The sequence below is a fragment of the Epinephelus moara genome, chromosome 5 (genome assembly GCF_006386435.1).
Source record: "Epinephelus moara isolate mb chromosome 5, YSFRI_EMoa_1.0, whole genome shotgun sequence".
NCBI classification, from domain to species: Eukaryota; Metazoa; Chordata; class Actinopteri; order Perciformes; family Serranidae; genus Epinephelus; species Epinephelus moara.
Genome location: NC_065510.1, coordinates 28129010 through 28153669, shown reverse-complemented (window position 1 = coordinate 28153669; position 24660 = coordinate 28129010). Strand labels below are relative to the sequence as shown.

Sequence of the window (24660 nt, the reverse complement as noted above, 5' to 3'; positions counted from 1 at the left end):
TCGCGCAACGATTACGTCACATCCAGAGGCAGCCCGTAACTTTACAGGAACCTTCCCCGTACTCCGCTCTCTCAGTGGAGACACGGCGGTTGAGAGGGCCGAACGAGAGGACGTTCCTGTAGTAGTTCCTGCCCCCGAAATAGTACCAGGAACTTCTTCAGTGGAAATGGGCCTATGCAGGTTAGGTTAATTGGTGACTCTAAATTGCATGAATGGTTGTCTGTCTCCATGTGTCAGCCCTGCGATAGTCTGGCGACCTGTCCAGGGTGTACCTGTTTTCCTGGATTTAAAGGCTGCATTACAGTAAAGTGATGTAGTTTTCTGAACTTAGCAGACTGTTCTCATTGTTCTACTATTTGCCTTTACTACTTTCTTATTATATCCACATTACTGAAGGTTATTTATCAAAAATCTTATTGTGTAAATATATTGTGAAAGCACCAATAGTCAACCCTACAATATTGTCGCAATATCGATATCAAAGTAATTGGTAAAAAATATTGATATTGGATTTTCTCCCTATCGCGCTGCCCTGTGTTGCACTCTTGGTTGGACAAAATGACAAAAAGATGTCACCAGCACCGTTTTCTGACATCTTATGAACCAAATTAATTCATAATGCAAATACCTATTCGTACGAGCCCTAGATTTGCATATTTGAGCTCAGATAGCAGTAAATAATACAATGAGCTAATTGTGCTTGGGGGAGTAAGTTCTTGTTCACACACATCTGTAATGTATGACAGTGAATAATGCATCATTAAATCATAGTCCTAAAATGTGTTGCTGTTGCTATAGCACCCATCCACTCCCACACAGCTGGTCATGCCAGCAGTGATACCTCCAGGTGTTGCCAAATCTTCCATGATGTCATTACCTTGTTTTGCAGATGCTCCAGACTTGACGGGACAGCAGTGTTTCAATCCCGCTTAGCGACCACAGGAGCACAAATTTCGTTTTAAATTACTTTTATCTTATCCGTCCCCTTCTTAAGTCATTTGCGATGTACTCCGTTGCCAACTTTAATATCTGCTGGAGTCAAATTTGACATGGGTCACATTGGAATTAGAAGTTAAACAGCTTTTCTGTCTCTTGGACCATTAAACGCTAAATCACATTACCCTTTGTTTTCTTGTTCGAACTATCAGTGAGTAACGCCATCACAAAGTGCCAAGAACAGCACTAACCAAGTTTGTGGCATCCAACTTGTTTCTACACTAATGCATCCAGCTGGGGCTGTTGAATGTGTGTCAGGTTGAATAGGACAGCGTGCCAATGCTTTCTGCCAGTCAGGCCTCCACCGAGCGAGCTTGGCCTGGGTCTGTGTCATCAAGTATGCAGCAGCAGCAGACAGCACCCTGGTAGGAAAGCTGTTCCTGTCTGCCCTCAGGGAAGAGGGTGGACGGGTGGTGGGACGGCGACAGAGGGGGGCGACTTACTGTAGATTTCGCAGCTACAGCTGTGGCGGCACGGTGATAATCCCCCCCCCCCGCTTAATTCCCTGATACTGTCCTACATTAGCAGAGCAAGAGGCCAAGAGATCCTTCAGTATATAAATAGGTCTACACTTTGCAAAGGGGATTACTGTATGGCATATATCCTAACCTCTTTGTTTAGGATCAAGGATTTCTTTGCTGCGGACTCACTGTCTTACCTCGTCTCTGTATCTTGTTCAGCGATGCCTGACTGAGTACTTTCCAGGGGCTTGGTTACAGCCACTCAAAGCACATGTCGTGTGACCTGCTCTGTGTTTGCATAGCACCCTGCCTCTGTATTTTACTGTTCCCATGGAGAAGGGTTACGCAGAGAGATAAAGTTTCCCATCAGCTACGACAGGGCTCTTTGTGGTCGAAGTCAAAGGGGAGTTAGTGTGACAACAACAAAATTCTCCACGGGGGTTAACTTCCACACAAATTAGAGGAAATAATTATCAGACATGCCCATACCGTGGACCCTCCCAGACATCCTGTGCTCCAATATTATTATTAGTATTATCTCTGACCAAAGAACATCACTTTAACATCTAAAGGCAAACCAGGCAGGTGCAACCACATTTCCAGAGAAGGGGTTAATTCAATCAAGCCAAAGAATTTTGAGCCCCTTTGTTTAGGTTGAATACAGTAATTAAATAATTGGCAGGATCGTCATGTGAAAGATTTCTGCTGTCACTGACAAAAACTAAAATCAGAAGCTTCTAGCGGAGCACGGCGGTATAATGCTGAGCAAGTAAGGCTGACACTGCCCAGCTGAACCCTACCCATGACAGTCACTGAAATTAATTATTTACCTTCAGCAGTCCTCATGGTCGTATAAAACCAGGACAAGAAAATGTCCCTTACTTAAAATGTCAAAGACCTAATGGCTATGTCTCCCCATCACTTGCACTTAAAAGCTGCATGAATGTCTGCCAGGTTTCAACTTCCGCAAAAGCGCTCTCCAAAACACCCCTGCGTCACTCTAACAGCACGCTAGAAATAGCTGAACCCTACTGTTTTCGTCATGAATACATTACCTTTGATATTTTTTTTATTACTGACTGCGTATCCAAGCAAGGAGGGAGGGAGGGAGGGAGGGATCTGGATTCCAGCACTGACTCAAAAGACAAAGTTTTCACAGTTGGATGATTTGGCTGAGCTGTACTTCTCAGCATAGTGACTCTGATGAGTTCTGTGGTGTCTGTTTTTCTCCTCCTCCTCCCTCCCTGTCACTTAATTACACTTCTACGAGAGATTGAGGAAAGTGAGGACAGCAAGGGTGTGGCTGACACATAAAGCTTGACTTTTTAAATGTGCAACACAAAGAGCATCGGCATCACAGGGGGAAGTTAAATTTGCATATAGTCACTGTGGATTGAAAATCTCGTGTCTCGGTTTTCGATCGTTTGCTTTGTTTCGCTGCTGTTGAAGGATTTCATGCACTCTGGGATAGAGAAAGTTGTGCAACCCTGAGGCCTGTGCATACTTTACAAAACACTGGATGAACTGAAAAAATGCATGAGTGTTTGAGACAATCAAGGCCGCTGCTGCTCCGTTCTCATTTCTTCTTTGTTAACACTTCGCATTATGGATGTTTTTATCAAGACAAATTATCGTCAGAATAAGTCACTTAATTTTTCATGATGCTAGCTTCCATTCTTCAAATATTTATATTTTATGTTTCTTTTTTCTTTTGTTTTCATTGTGGTTTTCATAAACTAGAACAAACTGTGAACTTGAACTTCTTCCAGCCGAGCGTTGTATTCTTTAGGGTCCCTTTAGACTTTTGCCCTGCTCTCTAAAGCACCCCCCTCCCGCTCCCTCGTGCCTCTAATCTCCCTGAAAAATTAATCATCTGTCACATCGCCTCAGCGCTCAGCCGCACACCGATGCATAGCAGTGGCAGTTCAAGAAAAAAAAAAAACAGAAAAACTCCCCGTCAGGCCTTTAAACAGGGGCTTTGGATGCAGTGTTGGCCACCAAACTTGGCCAGTGAACACACGGAGCCATCTTGATGTGCTGCAGCCTTTTTGGTTGCATCCAGCGGGGACACTTGAGACCCGGTTTCCTTTTCACTGTGACAGCAGTCAATGGGACAATGTGGCTATTCTTTTCCTCTCTACCCCAAACAAAAGTAACACAGAGGCTCTCTGTGCGGTATCAGAGACTTAGTTCATCCTTTTCCTTCCTACCGTCAACCAAACAACATGAAGAGGGGCACATCCTGCTTACTGTACGTCCAAAGACAAAGTCATTGCCCAAAAAACACTTTGTCTAAGTAACTAGGTGTCAAATTCTGGATTTTTTAAAAAAGTGAAATCTAGCTATTTGATTCCCATATCTCTATGAGGTTTTGTTCTCCTGATTTGGAGGACAATCTTTGGACATACTTCTGTCCCTCCCACAGTGTCTGATATGTGCTGGACACTTTGCTGAACTTTGTTGTGGGCCCTGCAAATGAGGGTTTATTGTCACACAGGGCCACACCCCTTTTTACTCATTCCCTCCTTCCTTATCAGATCTGTGCAATCTGATCCTGCCCTGCACTCAGGCACCTCCTCCGAGACAGCTCACATTTCCTTTGATTCACAGTGAGAGCCTGCTGGGAATAAACAGCTACACACCAGTTTACAGCCACCATACTGCATCCACTGGCTTAATTCATCTCATTAAAGTATCTGCAATGAATCAGCTGACAGATCTAGGGCCATTATCCATTCTGTTGCTTATTTTATTCATTGGCATGCTGACTGTGGTTGACTTGGGAATGTTTCCAGCACAGGCAAGGAAGAGGAGCGCGCTGTGCTGCATCTGCCACATTTAGACAGATCCAGTTTGTGTGTTGCTCAAGTGCACACCAGCAGTATCTCTTGTCTGTTCTTTCTCTGTGGGCTCCTGGCATGCTGGCGTTGCTATGGTCTGGATTTCATCAACTGCCTGTTACAGTCAATTGACAAATGCTCTCCCTTAAAATGTGAACTCCAAGCTGCGTTCTTACTGAACTTTAGCGAATGACGTGATACAGCCTGCTGTAGCTTGTCACCATAGTTTTGCGTCTATAGTACGTAGGAAGAGTTGTGAAAGCACAGCTTCTCCTAATAAACTTCTCCTCTCAGACCAGACGCATCCCAGCAGTTGGTGAGTCAGATAATGTTGACCATCACTTCCTGTCACCCACCACAATAAATCCATTAGCTGTGCACCGCTTCACATCCTCTCTTATTGATTTATAACAAACAGCGATCCAGTTAGCCCCTGCTGCCTCCATTACTGTGTCATAACAACTATTGTTGGGCGAGTTGGGAGTAAGGGATGTGTGGTTCAGGGACCAGGAAGGTTGGAGGGGGTGTTAAGCGGTATCCCATTGGGACAGCTGAACCCCGACTCTGTGGAGACGGGATGCAGAGAGCACAACTACAGCCTGTCTGCTTTGGAGGCTCAGCTGGCTGCACTGGCCATTTACTGTGTTAGGGGGATTGGGTTGTGTGACTGCAGGGTGTTGTGTTAAAGCCATCAGGGAAACGGTTTATAGTAAGAGGAGTGTGTGTTGCATGTCAGGGGACATATATGTGAAGGGGTGTGTGCGTGTGGGGGCAGCCTATACAATGTCAAATAGTTGATCTGTGCAGATGGTGCAGGAAGCTTTACAGATGTGTGGTAATCTGCTTTATTTGCATGTCAGCCTAAACATGACATTACCAAGCCTGTTAGATATCCAAGACCACCAGATGAGTTTAAGTTACTGCAACAGAGCCGTAATGTTTTGGCAACCATGAGACTTAGCAAATATCTTAAACAAAAGATAGATATGTTGTTGTTTTTTGAGAAGTGAGTCAATGGAAAAGATTGACTTTTGTTTTGCTGAGAGTTAGATGAGAAAATTGAAACCACTCTCATGTCTGTATAATAAATACAATCTGTTTAATGTAATGGACACGGTGACGTCACCCCTTGGTTTGGGGACTCCTATTTTGAATCCTTGAGTTTAGCAATTTGGTCACCGTCTTGGATTTTTAGAGCCAAAAGTTACCATATTTGGACAAAACCAAACACTAGCTGCCAGCTTTGTTAGCATAGTGCATTGACAGCTATGGTTAACTGTGATAATGCTGCTATTTTCTCTAGCAATTAACTTTATACTGTTAAAACAAAATGTACTTAGGCCTACCACAAAAACTGAACATCTGACTCCCAAGAGTATCTTTTGTACAACCAAATGCTGAACGAGACTTTTTTAAGTGATCAAAAAGTTGCACTTTGTTTTCATGAACTGAAAACACACTGAAATAGCAACAGCTACAGCTACGCCTATTCTCTGTGAATCAGGGGTTACACCATGTAAGGTTACCCAACCATCGTTGATACCATGGTAGCAACAGATGACATCCGCCACTCAAAGAGGCCACGCCCTTTCTTATGCATAACTTAAGGCCTTCAAAAATGTAAACAGGTGAGTTATATAAAGATTCACCTTCAGTACAGTTGTCATTAAAATTGAAATTAGTTATAGAGACCAGAACTAGATTTTGTATCAGGCTGTAAACATGTTAATTTCTGTGAGTTCCCACTTTTAACCAGGCCCCTAGGAATGTTGCTAAGCCTTGCAGCCAATTTTTCCCAGTGGCGGCTTACTGCAAAAAAATGCAGCATTTTACCTAGAGGCTACTATTATACAAAAGATGTCTGTAAAACTGTTGACAGGACACCTCCAACTGCAAACAAGGTCGATTATGACTCTTTCTGATATGAATTTTTGTTCCATGGAGATTTTATATTTGTAAAACTTTCCTCGAGCTGAGGAAAAACATTTTAGAAATCTGTGACGTTATTACAGTGTCGAGTTAAGTAGCCAAGCAGGAATTCGCAGGCAGGGCCAGTGGGAGAAACACCACTGCGCATATTCAGTGGGCTGCAAAAGTAAACCCGGAAACTAAACTCCACTGGAATAAACAGGCGCCATTTTGCTATCGGGTATCTAGGTATTATTTAAGTCTATGATTTTAACATGGGGGTCTGTGGGGATTGACCCGCTCTTGGAGCCAGCCTCAAATGACCATTTGAAGAGCTGCAGTTTTTGACACTTTCACGTTCACTTCATTTTTCAGCTCCAGAGGTTGGCGCTTTGTCAGGTGATACATAGCTTAGCTTACCTTATTTTAAAACAACAGGTCGTAGTAGTACAGGGGGTGATTTGCAGGGTTGTGTCCTGTCATTTTTACTCTTCAGTTTTTGTACAGATTAAAGAAACAAGGAGAAATGTTTTCATTAGAGCTTTAAAGGTGCTGATAGATATATTTTGTTATCACTGCACAGAGCCAGGCAGCCTGTTTCTAGTCTTTATGCTAAGCTCAGATGACTGGCTGCCAGACATGAGGGTGGTATCAATCTTCTCATCTAACTCTTGGCATTTGGGCAAAAAAGAGTATTTCTCAAAATGTCAAAATACGCCTTTCCATATGATACTAATTTTGCGAAGTTCATCTTCTCAAGCAGGGATGTAAAATCTCAGAAGAGTGCACAGCGAAAGCCTGGCGACATGTTATTTACACCCTTGCCTGCCAAACAGGCATGAGTGTAAATAACAAATCACTGCAAACTCTGTAATGTATGTTCGGAGCCACTCTGGAATACGACCAGAGTACATCTGCAGCCCCCTGGGCCTCTTCCTGACCTGATTCGTTCCTGCTGTGATACAAACAGGAGATCATGCCAGCGAAGTCGAAATCTGGAATGCTGAAATGTTTCTCAGTTCGATATTCAGTTTGTAAGTGCATAACTTAGTAATTATCCAGATGATTTATTGAGGAGGATGAAAATGTCAGAATCTACAGTTTAGCCCCTCTAGCTATTAGGTGTATTCAACCTCACCCAGTTCACTCATACACCCACACACCCTCTGCTGCCACACCCTTGTAGAGAGCCTGTCACTGCTGGGGAGACACTCCCTGTCTGACATGCCTGCGGGGGGGTGGGAGAGTGAACCTGTTCTCATGATTGAGAGCAGGGTTACTCATGCATTGTCACAGTAGCCTTATGCTCATACTGTCTGTTAGTTTCAGCAGCGTTAGTGAGTCAGTGAGAAGTTAAGAGGACCTTAGTGTGAAAGAGTGCGCACAAGATTTACGTGTGGACACAGGACAGATTGAATAGACTCGGTTAGTGTGGAATGTCACACCAGCGTTTCAGCATCGGGTGCTGAACAGTATCCATCTCTGCTTTTCTGTTGCAACTCGCTCCCTGGCGGCTTTCACTGATACACATTCCTGGTTTTACTTTGCAGGGTTTTTTTTTAGGAAGAAGCCCCCTAAAATCATCCAGAGAGGCTGTTGCACAATAACATAGTGGGAAGGGACGGGTGTGACATGTGGTTTTCCTGAGTAAAAAGCGTGGTTTCCATGTTAATGTGCATTTGTGTGTGTGGGTGGATCGTGTCAGTAAGGACGATAATGTTGAAGGTAGAGTGAGAGCGAAAGGATGCATCACTGATTAACTGGAAGAGAGCAAAGTCCAGTCAGAAGTACACAATACAACCTACAGATTTTAGTCAGCACTGAACAATAGGGGAGGGATCGGCAGATAAGCCGTGATACTGAGTGTTACTACAATCATAATATACAAAAAAGAAAAGTTTTTCCTCCACTTGAGTTTTATAATTTGCTGTATATTATTTTAAAACAAAACTATGAGTAATTTCTTGGATTTTCTTGGCTTGCACCACAGCTATGGGCATTTAGAGGAAGGGGAAAAAACAACAAAATTACAAGAAAACCCAAGAGGGAACAGCACTTATCAGCAAACAAATGACCATAGCTTCAAACATCAGATGGGTCAGTGGATAAAACCCCCCACAGTAAAGTGCCGGAGCAGAGTTTCAGTTACCTAGGCGATACGCGGGGCGTGTCGCAGCACTGCAACAGTTGGCTGAACCCGTTGCCTCGCCCAGGAAAACAAAGACTACACAAACACTGTCCCTGATTTACAGAGAACAGGAAAGTTCTGTGTGGACTCTGTGTAGCTCTGCTTGAAACAAAAAGTCACATGAGCTTTGTTTTATATCGGTTGTATCTGTGCCTCCAGCAGCAGATCAATAAAATGTCTTTAGCTGTTTTTTTAAAAAGCCTTTGTAAAACACAGAACTAATTTAGGGTCAGCCAGCCAGTGGCTGCTTACTGTCTTGACAAACAAGCCCTCGTGCGTGTGTTCAAAAAGAGACCACACCTTTAGTGAGAATTTTAGGAATACACAGTGATTGCGAGCATGCATTCTGTCTGTATCTGTCTTATGAGTCAGTGCATTAACTCTAAGGTAGCATGTGGCTACAAGCACAGACAGTCCTCAGGGGCCTGGTCCTGCAGGATCTAGTGCCAAACTGACTACAGCTGAAACTGGCTGAGCTGCTGCGTCCTGTGAAGGTGAGAGTGAGACAGAGAGACATGTTGGGACCGTACAAGAACATCAGGTTCAGGTGAATGTGCTTTTGAGCCCATGCATATCTACAGTAATTAACACACATAAGCCCAAAAAAACACGTGGGAATTGCATGTGAGCTACTAGTTCTTTAAGGTGTAACAGAAAGAAAGCTAATGAGAAGCATGCAGCACACACACTATTGTCAGTATTTGTCATTCCAGTTTGTATGAAGAAGGAAAAAAAACCTGCAGAAGCTCCAACCACACACCAGTAAACATGCACAGTATGAGGCCTGGGGGAGAAAAAGTGGGCTGGGTCGGCCGAGGGAATAACACGACGCATCCTAATGCAAAGCCAGAGGGCAAAAATGGCGAGGGAGTGGTTCTTTACATCATGAACAGCTCCAGCGTACGGCAGAGAGACAAAGCAGTTCATCTCTGGACAAATTTCTTTCCTCCAAACCCATAAATCGTCTCTGATTACAGTGCTCACTGCGTTGTAAAGTTGTGTAAGTGTGAATGTCTGAATTTGAATGTAAGCAGACGTAAAGGTGGTAATTTTACGGATCATTTTGTGCCAACGCAGCCGTTTGGCGTTGTCGCTTTTAGCCCTGACTTGTTTTATTAGCAGTAATGGCAGAGGATGAGTGTAGTTGCTTATTGCGTGGAATCATGTTGTAAGCTATAAACAGCTGTCACACAAGAGCTTGAAGGAAGGCAATAGTTTCCTTTTTGTTGTCTCTTTAAGCCTTTGTTTCTTGACTTTGCCACATGTAGAGCCCCCCCAGTAACTGCAGTGCCTGCAGAAATCAGCAACCACACTCTTACATGTACAGCGCGCACGCACACACACACACACACACACACACACACACACACACACACACACACAATGCACCCCTACAGTGTGCTCTGCAAAGAATCCTGTCAGTAACAGTGAAACATCTGAAAACACTTGTAACCAGCACAGTGAATGTATTGTACTATCAGTCATATGTCGCATGCAGCAGCAGGCTGTTATGATGAATACAGATATTTCTGTGATGAAGAGGGTTTCTTTGGTGGGTGACATTCAGGCTGCAGAGACGGAAAACATTCATGCATGTTCTGATGATGAGAGAGTCTAGAATCAAGACTAACTTGACTTATGGCAAAATGAAGACTTAAATACAGACTATGTAAGTCTTCATTTTGAGGTCAAAAATTAGGACATTAAATAAGGATATTACGTGCAAAGGAAACCTGGCTATCGCATTTAGTTACAGGTAGCAACAATTCAAGAATATTAGATTTAATATTAAAGATATAGTCCCACATACAGCTCAGTTTTGATATTTTAACTCAGACATGCATGCGGTTTATGGTACATGAAGTACATCAAGATTTCATGGCAGTACAGTAAGATGTCTGTGCGAGGACTGAATACCTGAGTAGCAAGCAGAGAGATTTTAGATCAAACTTGCACCAACAAGTAGCATGACGGTTACGCAATCTGCAGCATTGTTACAGTAAAACACTACAAGATGCCACAGAATGTCAGATTTTTACAAATCTATTCAATGAGACCCAGGCAAATAAGTGTTACAGATAGTAAGAGTAAAAACTGAAAGACAAGACAAAGACAAACAAAAGTAAAAGTGGGTGTTTTCCAAGAGGTTTAGTGTGTAACAAGGAGTATGCTCACTATCTGTGCACACACTCACCCAGCGGAGTGAAAACCTGACGAGCAGGTTCCTGATTGCCATGCGTCAGCAGCAGGCTGCTCCCACGACTGTATGGGCGGAGGCCCGGGGTTAAAGGTCACTTGTGCTGACTAGCATTCCTGACTTACAGCTGTCTCTCTGCCCTCCTCACCCTCCCTCTCCCATGAGCCTCTGCTGCTGCTCTGTGTTGTCATTTTCAGGGCAGGGTGCACGGCTGGGAGGGTTGGAGGAAGAGGAGGGGGAGGGGGGGGTCATCTTATGAACTGTCAGACTGTGGTTGCATATAAAAACTGACGGTCTTGTGTGAGAGACCAGACACCTCGTTGGAATATTAATTAATTTATGGAAATGGCGGCAGGCGTGTGGTGAAGTTTATCATCATTATAGCAGAAGAAACTTTGGAAATCCTGACTTTGGCTTTTTTGTGTGTTTTTTTTTTTTTTTTTAGGTTTGCTTCATCGTTGTTTTGATAGCGGGAGGCAAGGATGGCAATGCAACGTAAGTAATTCACAACTTTACTCTCATATTTTATTTCCTCTTCCTACGTTTCTGCAAATTCTTTAAGAATATAGTGATTTTATGTTGATTTTATGCGTGTTCATGTTCACTCTCGCCTTTGCCACATCATTCCACAGTTCTTTAGAAGGCCACTGTTGAACCTTTTGATCGTGACCTTTCCTACTTCCAACTATTGTTTTCATGTATTTATGCTGAGGTCACTTCCTTAATACATTCAACAACTTCTGTAAAAGGTTTCCTCTTTGTGGCGTAGAAGTAAAACACTGTTTAACTGAGGAGAAAAATGGGGGCAAAACACACACAAAAAAATCCAATTGTTGTTAAATATTGAAATGAAATATAATGAGGAGGTACAACCCTTTAATATCCTCAAATCCCTCACTCCATGTTCATCAAACTTGTTAATTAATGACGTTGGATTAACAGCTCCTCTTTTCACACTTGACAGTGGGTGAGGGCGAGAGTGTGGTGAAGGTGACAGAGTGGCAGGAGACGAGGTACGGCTTAGATTCGGGCATCCAGTCCGGAGCCCCCACGGTCAGAGATGATGATGGCGAATACACCACCAAGCATTACACCATGACCACCACTGTCACATCAGATCAGCCTGGTAAGGCAGCAAGCGAGAAACAAACCACCCAATATGTATACATACTGTAGACTTTGCTTTAATTACATTTGACCTGTGATGTCATCATCATCGATCGTCATCTCACTTCTCAATAGAGATGGATAGCAACTACACTAGAGCCATGCGGGTGCGGGAAGCAATGTTCCCAGAGACTGTGGAGGGAAGCACCACCATCCAGACAGACTCGTCCCAGATGACCAACGTCCAGCGGCTGGCTGAGCCCTCCCAGATGCTCAAGACGGCCATCATCCATCTGATCAACTACCAGGATGACGCTGAGCTGGCCACACGCGCCGTGCCTGAGCTCACCAAACTGCTCAACGATGAAGACCAGGTGATGAACACAGAATCATGCTCGCACACACACATTCTGGAATTAGCGCAGTATTTTGGTCAAACTTGCTGACACTGGATACGTTATTAAAGGGCTAGGAGATAATTATATTGACTTAAATGTATTACTTTTAAGAATAGTTGTTTTTCTTTGTTTAATGTCATTTTAAATGAAATATTTTGAAAACTGTCATGTCTTGAATACCACCCTCTACTACCGAAGTTGCATTAAAACCAGACTGAGTCACTTTCAGGTTTCTGTATTGTTGTCCAATAGTTAAAACAAGCTCTTCTTTTTCCCCCTTCGTTGCTCATCAGGTGGTGGTCAGCAAGGCAGCGCAGATTGTCAACCAGCTTACTCGCAAGGAGGCATCACGCCGTGCGTTGATGCAGTCACCTCAGATGGTGGCAGCGGTGGTGCGGGCGATGCAGAACACAAGCGACATGGAGACAGCACGGGCCACAGCCAGCATCCTCCACAACCTGTCCCACCAGAGAGAGGGACTGCTCTCCATTTTCAAGTCTGGAGGCATCCCTGCTCTGGTCCGCATGCTCAGGTACTTACAAAGAGAAGGAGAGATCATGGATTGAGGAAGTTATTGACTTCAGTCAATTGCGACTTTGATCCTTATTGTTGTCCTGGTTGTTTGTATATGTTTGGAAGCTGCATTCTTCTTTATAGTGCAGGTACGAAAGAGAAAGTTAACCCTATAACACAGATAGTTAAAGGCCTTTTGGCAATGTCAGTCGCATTTCAAGACCCATTTTTCTGTTTTGTGGGGTTGTCTATCGAATCCTTTTTGAAATACGCCAATTGCAGACTGTGTGAGATCATGTTTAGGTATTTTATAGTACAGCTACAGTGCAGTTCAACTGGAGAAGAAAACAAGAGCTTCTGATTCAACAGTTCATACTGATGTTTAGTGAATATAACAGGAGAAAGCCAGTATAGAATATGAAGAGACGTTGATTTCTCCTCCAGCCTTAGCCTCAAAAGACAATATTCCAAGGCAGCAACAAGACCTGCTGTGCAAACCTCTCCTTAATCTACCAGAAATCTTTATTATTTATGCCACTATCAGTTCTAGTTTAAGCACATTGTCTGGAGTGTGTTGACCAGAGGTTGCATTAGGCTGTTTACAAATTAGGTTCGTAAGAATTCCATTCGTATCTTTTATTACCCGTCATTCTTATTTTCATTTTTTAATGATAATAAGACTTATATAATAGCATCTAATTTTAATATTTTAATAATTTACATTCCTCTCCACGCAGAGGGGGAATTCCATTTGTTTTTAAGTACCACAGCACACCTACTATGCGTGTGCATACAAGCGCTTCGTTACGATTTGGCTTGTTTCAAAGGTTATGTAACCACTGTGGCAAGGTTACATGTATTACTTAACTATGACAATAAAATATAAGGATAAAAAAGTGGCAGAGCATCATTCCATTGGGCTCTGCAGCACTACACCCTGTTTATAAGGGCATGGAGACGAAAGATGAACAGACACATCGACTGTGCAAAGAATTTTTGGACACTCAGCTGCTGTGACATTCTGCAGTGGTACATAGTGTGTAGCCTACCAATGTGATGGCTAAAGCCAGATAGACAACAAGGTCATGTATGTTAGATTAAAGACAAGACGAGGCTAGATAATAGCTAATTAATATGCACACGCCACCAACTGGACAGAGGTGTGAATTACTTAAAGCAACAGTAGTTCACCCTCAGTGTTCTAATCTGTCAAAATGACGGACAACCTTCAAAAATTCAGTCAATGATGGAAAATGTTTGGGTGCCATGACCTCTGGTGTTGACTAGCAATATGGGCAACATAGGAGATTACAGACTTAAGTAGAAGTATGTGAGGCAGGTGGAAGAAATTAAGTCCAACAAAAAACACTTATAATCACTCAGTACATTCCAAGTGACATTTTGTCTAACAGAGAGGACATTTTTCTTTAATATATAGCAACTGGACATGTCATTTGTTTGTGATACACACTTAACCTGCCTGTTTCTCTTCCACAGCTCTCCTATGGAGTCTGTTCTCTTCTATGCCATCACCACGCTCCACAACCTGCTGCTGCACCAGGAAGGAGCTAAGATGGCCGTCCGTCTGGCCGACGGCCTGCAGAAGATGGTTCCCCTGCTGAAGAAGACCAACCCCAAGTTCCTGGCCATCACCACAGACTGTCTGCAGCTGCTGTCCTATGGCAACCAGGAGAGCAAGGTGTGTGTAATCATCAGTACATGTAACACAACGGCTGGTGCACTTCATAACAGCCAAGTATTGTAATGTGAGACTGCTCCAGTTGCATGTGCTTACATGCACTTTGTTTTGGGTGTGGCATGTGAACGGAGTTGTTCAGGTGCTGGCACCATGAGTGTGCGGGTGTGGTTGTTTGCTTAGTCGTAAAAATGAGTGAGAATTAACTGGTGTTTATCTGCCAGGACAGGTCACAGCTTTGTACAATGTATGATCTTTACAAAAGGACTCTGAGTGTTCAAAAACCAAGGTTACTCTGCATACATTACTTACACAGTCCCTCTCTCTCACAGCTGATCATCCTCTCCAACGGGGGTCCTGAGGGCCTAGTTCACATCATGAGAAACTATAACTACGAGAAGCTGCTGTGGACCACAAGCCGTGTGCTCAAAGTCCTCTCTGTGTGCCCCAGCAACAAACCCGCCATTGTAGAGGCTGGTATGTGATATATGTTTTCTGTTTGAGTGCACACCTGTGTGTGTGTGTGTGTGTGTGTGTGTGTGTGTGTGTGTGTGTGTGTGTGTGTGTGTGTGTGTGTGTGTGTGTGTGTGTGTGTGTGTGTGCAATGTAGTCATACAGGTGTGTCAGCTTTTTGTTACCTGAACTGAGGCTAATGGCTTCTTGTCAGCCTCAGCACTATATGACAGCATAATTAATGAGATGCTGCTGAGAGCTGAGTGATCTAACTCCTCTGTGCTCCTGCAGGTGGGATGCAGGCTCTGGGTAAACACCTGACGGGCTCCAGCCAGCGTCTGATGCAGAACTGTCTGTGGACGCTCAGGAACCTGTCTGATGCTGCCACCAAGCAGGTCTGTGTCACACACTCACTTTCACTTTTTTCCTCTCCTCTTACTGAAAATCTGATTTTGTCACTTGAGGAACTTTCTGAAATTGTTCTCTTCTGTCTTCAGGAGGGGATGGACAGCCTTCTGCAGGTGCTGGTTGGTCTGCTTAGCTCAGACGACCTCAACATGCTCACTTGCTCCACCGGCATCTTGTCGAACCTCACGTGCAACAATGCCCACAACAAAACTCTGGTCACCCAGGGCAACGGCGTGGAGGCGCTGATCCATGCCATATTGCGTGCCGGCGAGAAGGAGGATGTCACCGAGCCTGCCGTTTGCGCTCTGCGCCACCTGACATCACGCCACCAACAGGCTGAGGTGGCTCAGAATGCTGTGAGGAAACACTACGGCATCCCCGCCATCGTCAAGCTGCTCAACCAACCCTACTACTGGCCCGTCATCAAGGTAGAGAGGAGGGAGGGATGGAGGGGACAGTATGGGGTCATATAAGTCTTTAAGCTTGTGAAATGATTTTTGGAAATCAATTAAGGACTAACTTAATTTTCCATGCTGTTTTTTCCCCTATGCAAAGAGTGATATCCAACCACAGTCTTTATCATCATATTTTAGCGTCATTTTCTTCAGCTCAACGTCTTACGGACCCATATTTGAGTCTTTAGGTTTGTCTAGATAGGTGAATGTTTTCCCTCTAGTATGGGGCTTAAGAAAAGACCGTGGAAAGGACTTCTTAAAGATAAGCAGGTGGTTTAAGGGAACATAAGTAAAGGACTGTAAAAACAAACACACAGAGCAGTTAATGGGTTTATCCAAAGAGAGAAGCTGGGGAAAATGGGGAGACAGATGGACGAAGGGGACAGCAGGTGTCTCAATCAGCCTGAAAGAGCATGAAATGCACATGACAGCAGGAACAGTATGTTTTACAAGACCAGGCTTTAGGGAGAGAGAAATCAATTCTTACTTCTTTTTTCAGTTCGCATTTCTAATGGAGAAGCTTGAAGTTGTTTGTTGGCCTTGTTTAACTCGCTGACAGATAACAGTGAACAGCACCGTGACCGTGTCTTTTCCTCTCTTCCTTCCCTCCCTGAAGGCTGTGGTCGGCCTGATCCGCAACCTGGCCCTGTGCCCAGAGAACCAGGCCCCTCTGAGGGACGCCGGAGCCATCCCCCGTCTGGTCAACCTGCTGCTCAAAGCTCACCAGGACGCCCAGAAACACGGTTCATCCAGCCAGCAGACATACCAGGTACACGAGGGGCTGGTTTGGAAGGATACTTGTCGTGTGGAAATTAATAGTTGTGAATTATTTCTGAGCAACATTTCTTCTTTTCACCCTGCTCCTTAGGATGGAGTGAGGATGGAGGAGATTGTGGAGGGCTCCACAGGAGCTCTGCACATCCTCGCAAGAGATCCCGTCAACAGAGCAGAGATCGCCAACCTGCAGACAATTCCTCTGTTTGTTCAGGTAACTGAGGAAACTGAAGCTCTCACGCTTCCTTGTCCTTCTAATTTACTTCCTTATGTTTGTTTATTTGTTGTAATCATTTCCTTCCTCCCCCCTCTCCAGCTCCTCTACTCTCCAGTGGACAACGTGAAGCGCGTGGCGGCGGGCGTCCTGTGCGAGCTGGCCCTGGACAAGCAGTCAGCCGAGATCATCGACAGCGAGGGAGCGTCGGCGCCGCTGATGGACCTGCTTCACTCCAACAACGAGGGCATCGGTAGGACACCCAGATAATGCACTGCGATTAGCTTACCGTAATGTAGCATTTAGTCATAGGTGGAAAGGAACAAAGTCAATTTACTCAAGTGCTGTACTTACTGTAAGTGCCGTTTCCAGGTACCTCACTCTACATGACTGTGTCCAATCTGTGAGACACTATACTTTTACTGCACTGCATTTCAGAATGACACATAGTGGACTTAAAAGTAATACAATCTGATCATAAAACAAGGTGCAGTGTCAGAGTTTAAACTACCTCTATGGTTAGTTTGACAGAGATTTGACTCATGGATGGGGGTATGAGTCCACAGATCTGTCAGTGAGACAATTTTTGTAATAGCGTACTTCTACAAAACTTAAATTTCAAGACAGCATGACTGGAAGCCTGATCATATCCTGCATGAAAACAGTCAGGCTAAGATCATAAGCTAAGCTAATTAAATAAATAAGTGGGCTTACTGGTGCATTCAAAACAACTCCATTTGAACACAGCAGACCATAGTAGGAAAGTTTAGGCTCCAGAACGACAGCCCTGCTCATATGTCACGTTCATTAGAGCCTGCAGCAAGAGATGATTGGCTGGAAAGAGATCACACAGACGTAGGATATTATTTCGCCATCCTGACCATGTTGGGGAAACTAATTAAGATGAGGCAGCGCAGACTAAAACCAACTACTAATCATAAGCATCTCAGAATGGTCCAATTATTGTACAGTATGGCACTTTTGGGGTTATTGATTGCACATCTAACAGATGGCAAAATTATCGTACAAATACAAAAACACATCTGGTAACGCTGCTCTCAAAACTTGAACATCTGGTGCAGTCCAGACTAAAATGTGAACTTGGATCTGTTTTCCTTTCAATACACCCACACCATCGCACATACTTAGTGTAAAAAGGAGTGTAAGTTTTTTTTACAGTGCTGAATGTGTCCTGATTCTTTCCTCCTCAGCTACTTACGCTGCAGCTGTCCTCTTCCGCATCTCCGAGGATAAGAACTCAGACTACAAGAAGCGAGTGTCTGTGGAGCTCACACACTCCCTCTTCAAGCACGACCCCGCTTCCTGGGAGATGGTGAGTGTCTGGCGCCCTCCACTGCCAGGACATGACAAGTGAACATTAAAGTAGACATTATTTAAATCCCCTTCCGCTCTCTGGGTTTACATCTCAGCACCTTTGACTGCAGTGATAAAATACATTATGTGAAGCTTACAAGAAACTGCTTCTTCATGATGTATGTTAGGGATAATATAAAGCAAGTGGGTCATGATGGTGAAATAAACCCAGACAAGGTGAGGCAGAACACTGACACAAAGCGGGTGGGTCTTAAATCACTCTGGAGGGATTTTATTTAGTAATAATCGATGTTCCCACAGTCGTGGAAGCCTGGAAAAGTCATGGAATTCTGCAATCTCATTTTCCAGGCCTGGAAAGTCATGGAAAATCCTTAAAACTTTTGGAAAAGTCATGAAACTTTGTTGTGTGCTATGAAAATCTTACAGTAATATAACATAACAGCAAATATATTTTATGTAGCTGTTGAGGTAATGTAGCTCAAATATGTGGCGATGATGTATTTTCTCACTACATTTCATCTTTCCTTCGGTGTATGCAGGCTACTTGGAAATATGTTTTAATAGAGTTTTAAACCGATAGGTTAGAATAACATCGGGCAAGTGGGCCAAGACAAATAACGTTACAGTGTGATTTAAACATGTCGGGTGATAAATCACAAAGTTTCTATACCTATGCCCCTCTACTACTTTTAAATTGTGCCACATTTTTGAGATGCAGCAGTCGACATAGAGAGCCTAGGGTGTTCAGTTGTCAATCAGAGCACCAGTGCATACTTTGGTAGTTTCAAAGGTACGGAGCATTCTTTTTCTCAAGCAAATGAACCAACGGGCCAACCAAAGTGCCCACTTTGGCAGCTCTACTGCTCCTGAAGTAATGTAATTAACATTTAGAATAAAGTGTACTATACAGTCCTGATCGTGTTATAGGCCAAACTGTGACTGGTCATGGAAATTTTATTATGTGTCTTTGAAAAGTCCATGAAAATGCGTGAGAACCCTGAATAAAGACCTGGTTGCTGTACATCATCCCACTAATTCCATGGCTACTTCCCAAAGAAATTTGACACAAAATATTTAATTAATAATGATTTTATTGGTTTATAATTACTTAAATGCTTCCACTTAGGCTCCTTGGTCAGGACCTCGTCCATAGCAACGTTCTGTTAGTCATAGCAGCGGTCTGGTATTCCGAAATAACAGACCATGTAATGCCATAATTGACTATTTAAAGTATTTAATAATGTTGTGTGGTAATATTTAATGAGAACTATTAATAAAAGTGTTGACTTCATTTGACCTTTGTCCTCTCGTCACCTCTGCAGGCCCATAACAGTGTCCCCATGGATGGACCATATCCAGATGGTGAGTAACTGTGTCTGTAATGTGCACATACAGCACATTCCTCAGCACCGGGTCACTCTAGCACAGGGAGTGACCGCAGGATGAACATGCTGTAATCTGCCCACAGATTCCATTTACTGTCATCTTTTGGTAGCAGAATACATTGTGTTTTAAGTTTAAAAAGTATTCTGTGGTGATTCATTATTCATGACTGGAGCCTTAGCTTGTGTTGATTTTAATGGGCTTAATTCTTTCCATATCTTCTTTAAAAAATCAGTCACAAATGTGACATTTTCTAGTCATCAGTGTCTTTCGTTCCCCAAGCATTGCTTATGGTCAAGTCACATTGTGCTGTTATCTCATTCACTTCCGCCTTTGCCTTTTCTTTGCTCTCTACATATCTACCACTTATCCAAGTCTAAAAGGTTTTCTCCACGTCTATCTCCCTCCTGGTGTTTCCTTATCTGTGTTTGCATCCTTCCCTTAATTCCTGTCCTTGACTTTTCTCCTTGTATGGCCTTGGTATGTTCTGTCTCCTTTCAGAGCAGAGAGACACGGCGTCTCCGCTCTCCAAGATCTCTGTGGTCCAAAAATGTGCCTGAAATGTTAAATTATTTCCACCAGCTTGTTTAATTCTCTGTGCTGCTGTTGCCACTATCATGACAGCAGCAGTAACTGAACCCTTCAAGTACAAGGGGAAGTAAATGACAAATGGTGTGTCAAAAGTGTGTAACATGTATAAAAAACAAATGTTGTCATCTGTTGCAGAGCTGGATGCTGGTATGGTTGGCTACGGCGCATATCCTGTTGACATGCCCATGGAAGCCATGGACGGAGTTGTGATGCACGACGAGTATGGCGGCGGCATGGCCTACGACAGACAAGCGTACAATGAGTATTAACGGTCAGTAAATACAAACCTCAGCCAAACACCACTGGATGTCTACAATTTAGCTCCCAAGAAAACTTATATTCTATATATTTATATTCATGAAATAAAATATACAACTAGACTGAACTTAATCAATAAATAAATATGAATGAATTCGTATAGAATTTTAATGTTTAAAGAATCTGTTGCTTTTTCCTACAAGAGAAATTTTTGTCTGAGCGGAGACATGGGCGGATTATGAGACAGTGGGCCCCTGGGCACAGACATGCAGAGGGCCCCACCACCTCAAGACTCACAGATTACACAGCTGTTTGGCTTCTTTTTGTTGTTGTTTCGCGCCTCTTTGTGATAATTTTGAGTCACTTTATGAGTCTCTCTATAGTCGCTTTGCATGGCTTTGGGGCCATTTGTGCCTCTTTGTAGTTGTTTTGGTTCTTTGAGGTCTATTTGAGTCTCTTCCTGGCTGGCACGTGTCTCCTTCAGTGTGTCACAGCTGGACTCAAGGGAAGAACAAACAGGAGCACATGACTTTTAACTTAACATTTATTTAACAAAACACAAGTTTACCCAATGCATTATAAAGTATGTAAATCAGTTATATCAGTAGTGTTTTGCGTGTTGTTTGAGTGTGTAGTGAAGTGCAATGAACAAAGAAATTAAACACAAAAGAAAACACCTGAAGTAGACAACAAACCAGCAGCACACATGGTATGAGTTAATCAATGATGCACTTCCTGCTTCCCTCTTTAAAGGGAAAGACAGCCCAAACAGGAAGGCAACAGGGCTGTCACCACTGACAGGGAGCACTGACACTTTGGGCCTCTGAGCCTGTGTCTGGTGGCCTGCTAAGTAATCCAGTCATGACCTGTGGGTGCAAGGTATACAAGTACCGATCAGTGTCAGGTCATCATCGCTCCATAACTGATAACTGGTAGTTAGCTTGTAGGTCCTGGGCACTGCTCCAGTTGGTAACTGGCAGAATTTATAGTCATGAGGGAGGGACATAACAATTCAAGAAGCCTTCTATGGGATACACAATTAGTAATGCCCCCACCCACCGAACGCAGGATGAGTTATCAACATTTTTTTTATTGTTTTCTAGGAAACTATGAACTCTAAAGTACAATTTAAAATACCTTAAAATGACTTTTTTTTGCCGTTGTTTGGGCAGACAATGGCATATATGTGATTTTAAAAAAAGGTCTCTGAGGTTTCTTCTCTACAACATAATAACTTTGAAACAATCTGTCTGTGGTAAAATCGGCTTTGTGGATCTTTTTCCTCATTGTGTCTTTTTTCCTCTCACAGACCCAGAGGAGAGAGGAGGGTAGAAAAGACGCAGAGGAGCTGACATGGGATGTACAAGGACAAAGAAGAGAATATAGTGGTCAGCAGAGATTATTCCCTCTGCTCTCAGCCTGATGTAATATATGCAATTATCACTGAGTACGGGACTCATAATCTTAATAGGGCTCAACTTTGTTTTATAGCATAATTTTGCTGATTATAACGATGACGATGCTTGTAGGTTTCTGTTAGAGAACCTTTTAAGAGTGTGTGTGTGTGTGTATGTGTGTGTGTGTGCGCGCGCATGTGAGCGTGTCTGTGAGTGTGTCTGTGTGTGTTTTATGCTTTCGGGTGGGTATTCTATGCCAAAGAGATTTTATTTTGTGATGATAATCGTGTAGCTTCCTTCTTTTTTTTCTTTTCTTTTTTTTCTTTTTTAAAGAAAAAGGAAAAAAAAAAGGAGAGTAATAGTTGAAAACACTGCCAGAGGTGGCTCAACGTGCACGGCGCACCTGCTCACCGCTCTGTTTCTTTCTTAACGCCTTTGTAACAGACACTGCTGTCTACGCTGTAGTTTTGACACTATATACTGTCAACTTTCTCCCGCTGTGACCCAACAGTTAAGAGTTAGTTCACGCGGGCTCGATCTTTCTCGCGGCACTAATTCAGTAGGAGTGAACAAACGAGGAGATGTGGAGGTCTTTGACAGACCTCAGAGAGAGAGAGCAGTGTAGGGCTGCCCCCCCCTCTCTTATGTAATCAGCTGTAGGTAAACAAGATGCTTGTTTGTTTTTAGGAAATGTTTCTCATCTTTTGTAAATTATTCACTGGGAAAGGTTCACATTATCTGCATTATATTAACAAAGATGTCTTTTGTTATAAACTGAATTGAAAGTAGATATCCTGTGTGACTGTATAAGAACAACAACGACATGGATACTCTTTGCAGATGTTTTCAACTGATAGATTAATTAGTCATGACATGATGATTTAGTTAATGGGGACGGCCCTACAGCTGGAGCAAACTACTGACAGGGAATTTTGTCTTTCTACTTAATAAGAGTTTTTACTGAAATTTTGTTTAATAAAAATAAAGGATATATTAAACATTATGGTGTCCATGTTTGAAATGATTTACCTGTTTTCCAATTCATTACAATCATACTGGAAACTATAGTTACAGCCACAATGAAAATGCACATTCTGATATGTTTGTTTGGGATCTATCCCATAATAAAACCCTGCTTTTGGTCTGCTTACAGTCCAGCATTATTTACCATTCATCAGTTTGATTCTGGAAAGTCTTAATGCTGCACAGTACAGTATCTATGCAATACATTTTTAAAAACATTTAGTCATTTCTCTTTTTCTCCCAAATATTAACTATAGTAAACTCTATTTATAGAGCACTTCTCATACAGGAGATGTAGCTCAAAGTGCTTTACTGTAAAAACAAAAACAAAGGCAAATAGACAATAAAATTAGACAAAAATGATGGTACATGATCAAATATATAAGTGAATGTAAACAAACAGAACAGTCAGAATAATAAAAATGTATTGAAAAAAGTTAAAATCATTAAAACCTAATAATTAAAAGCTATATATTTAGTTGTTCAGTGTTTTATTTTCAAGAGTGCAGCACATACATACATATAAAAAGTATATAGTAAGTAAACTATGTAAGAATAAACTGGCTCAAACATCCCATAGATTTGATCCATGACGTTCAAAGTTAGTCCGTCTCTGAAGCAGATGTGATCAGGTTTTGGACCTTGTCCACTTTTGTACCAGGATCAGCTGCAGACTGGCTTTGCAGAGATGGCCGCCATCTTGTTTTTACATGGATTAGTGTATTGTGCTCCTACTACCACTAGATGGCACAAAAAAGTAAACCCAAAATGTGATGTCCTCATATGAGGACACTGGTCTCAGGAGGATGTAAGTGTTTGTCTCTCCTGCAAAGATGATGTGTTTTTGTGCTATTGCTCTTGCCATGTTGGGCAGGTTAAAGAGACTGCTGGACCTCCAATTTTAAGATCTGTATTGTTGCCTTTTTCTTCTTCTTTCTCTCGCTCACTATGTTTATGACATGGTCATATTTTCTTTGTTTTTGTAGTGATTCTGCTTTGTCTAAAAGTCAAATTGGTGTTTATTTTTTTCTAATAGAAGCCAAAATGTCTTCATGCTCCCTAGTCTCCTCTCATTATGTATCCAACACTGCCTCTGTGGCTCTGCTGCAGGTTTTCTTGAGATAAATCTAAAAAAAAAAAAAAAGATTTTAATTAGAAAAAACTTTGTTATATTTTGCAAAAGATGCTGTGGCATGAGTAGCTGTGATATTCCAGCTCGTCAATAATAGTAATACTAAAAAAAAGATGCACTTCTGCATAGCAACTGTGTAGTTTTATTCAACTTCTTCATCATTGTCATTGTAACCACGTCCATATAGAAAATATATCAACACTTTAATTAAACATTTCAATGGCCAGGCGATACAGACACATCATGCAGACACAATATACAGTATTACAGTAAATGTGAGTGGTGAGCCCCATGACAACACTGAGGACATATTTCATAACATGTTACTTTAAGATTATTGCTTGATTTTCATCCCGTTATTAGAGCCGCCTTAGGATTACTGTGAGTATAGACAGTGAGTGGTACTCTACAACACTTTGAGCATTGTTCAATTTGTTCCATGTGTCTGCACATTCATTCATGCAATAGAGAAAATATGATCAGTTAATAGTCATCATTTGTGTGAGCGAAGAGGCCACGACTGTCGCCTACTGTATCTGCTGTTTTTTGAGCCATCAATGCTTGTTGTTATTGAGCTGCTTTTCCGCAGCATTAAACATTTCTTGTTCGAAGTGGTCCGCACAAATCTTTCAGTCGTGATACAAGCTCCTTAAAACACCAAAATCCACCTTTGCTGTCTCCCTATACACCTTAAATAAAAAGACATTTCACAAGAAAAGGTGGTTTGGGGAAAATATCCTCAGGTCGTTGTTGTTTGCACCCTGCACCACTCTATTTAGGGCCCAGAAACTCCGTCCACTCTGGCTGGGGGCTGAAGAACTTTAGATGAGCTCCAGGCAGCAGGAAAAATCTTATATTTCTCAAGCTTTAGATCACATGGTCAAACATGTGCATGGACTGCATGATGCTCTCGTCCTGGATGGAGAAACAAGA

At 42.7% G+C, this 24660-nt stretch overlaps 2 protein-coding genes across 3 annotated transcripts in view; one reads left to right on the top strand and one right to left on the bottom strand.

The window, feature by feature from the left end:
• Positions 1-22575, top strand: part of jupa (junction plakoglobin a) — a 24439-nt gene extending 1864 nt beyond the window's left edge. The window contains exons 2-16 of the mRNA XM_050044805.1: positions 11036-11085; positions 11555-11716; positions 11833-12071; positions 12389-12627; positions 14106-14307; positions 14637-14781; positions 15049-15152; positions 15255-15593; positions 16237-16389; positions 16489-16608; positions 16711-16861; positions 17820-17941; positions 19266-19305; positions 20053-20188; positions 21485-22575. Coding sequence (XP_049900762.1) covers positions 11073-11085; positions 11555-11716; positions 11833-12071; positions 12389-12627; positions 14106-14307; positions 14637-14781; positions 15049-15152; positions 15255-15593; positions 16237-16389; positions 16489-16608; positions 16711-16861; positions 17820-17941; positions 19266-19305; positions 20053-20186 — 2163 coding nt within the window. The 5' untranslated portion in view covers positions 11036-11072 and the 3' untranslated portion in view covers positions 20187-20188; positions 21485-22575. The remainder of the gene's footprint in view (positions 1-11035; positions 11086-11554; positions 11717-11832; positions 12072-12388; positions 12628-14105; positions 14308-14636; positions 14782-15048; positions 15153-15254; positions 15594-16236; positions 16390-16488; positions 16609-16710; positions 16862-17819; positions 17942-19265; positions 19306-20052; positions 20189-21484) is intronic.
• Positions 21866-24660, bottom strand: part of LOC126390482 (Kv channel-interacting protein 2-like) — a 17600-nt gene continuing 14805 nt past the window's right edge. For both annotated transcript variants that reach the window (XM_050044811.1, XM_050044812.1), the window contains one exon: positions 21866-24642. In XM_050044811.1, coding sequence (XP_049900768.1) covers positions 24595-24642 — 48 coding nt within the window. In that variant the 3' untranslated portion in view covers positions 21866-24594. The remainder of the gene's footprint in view (positions 24643-24660) is intronic.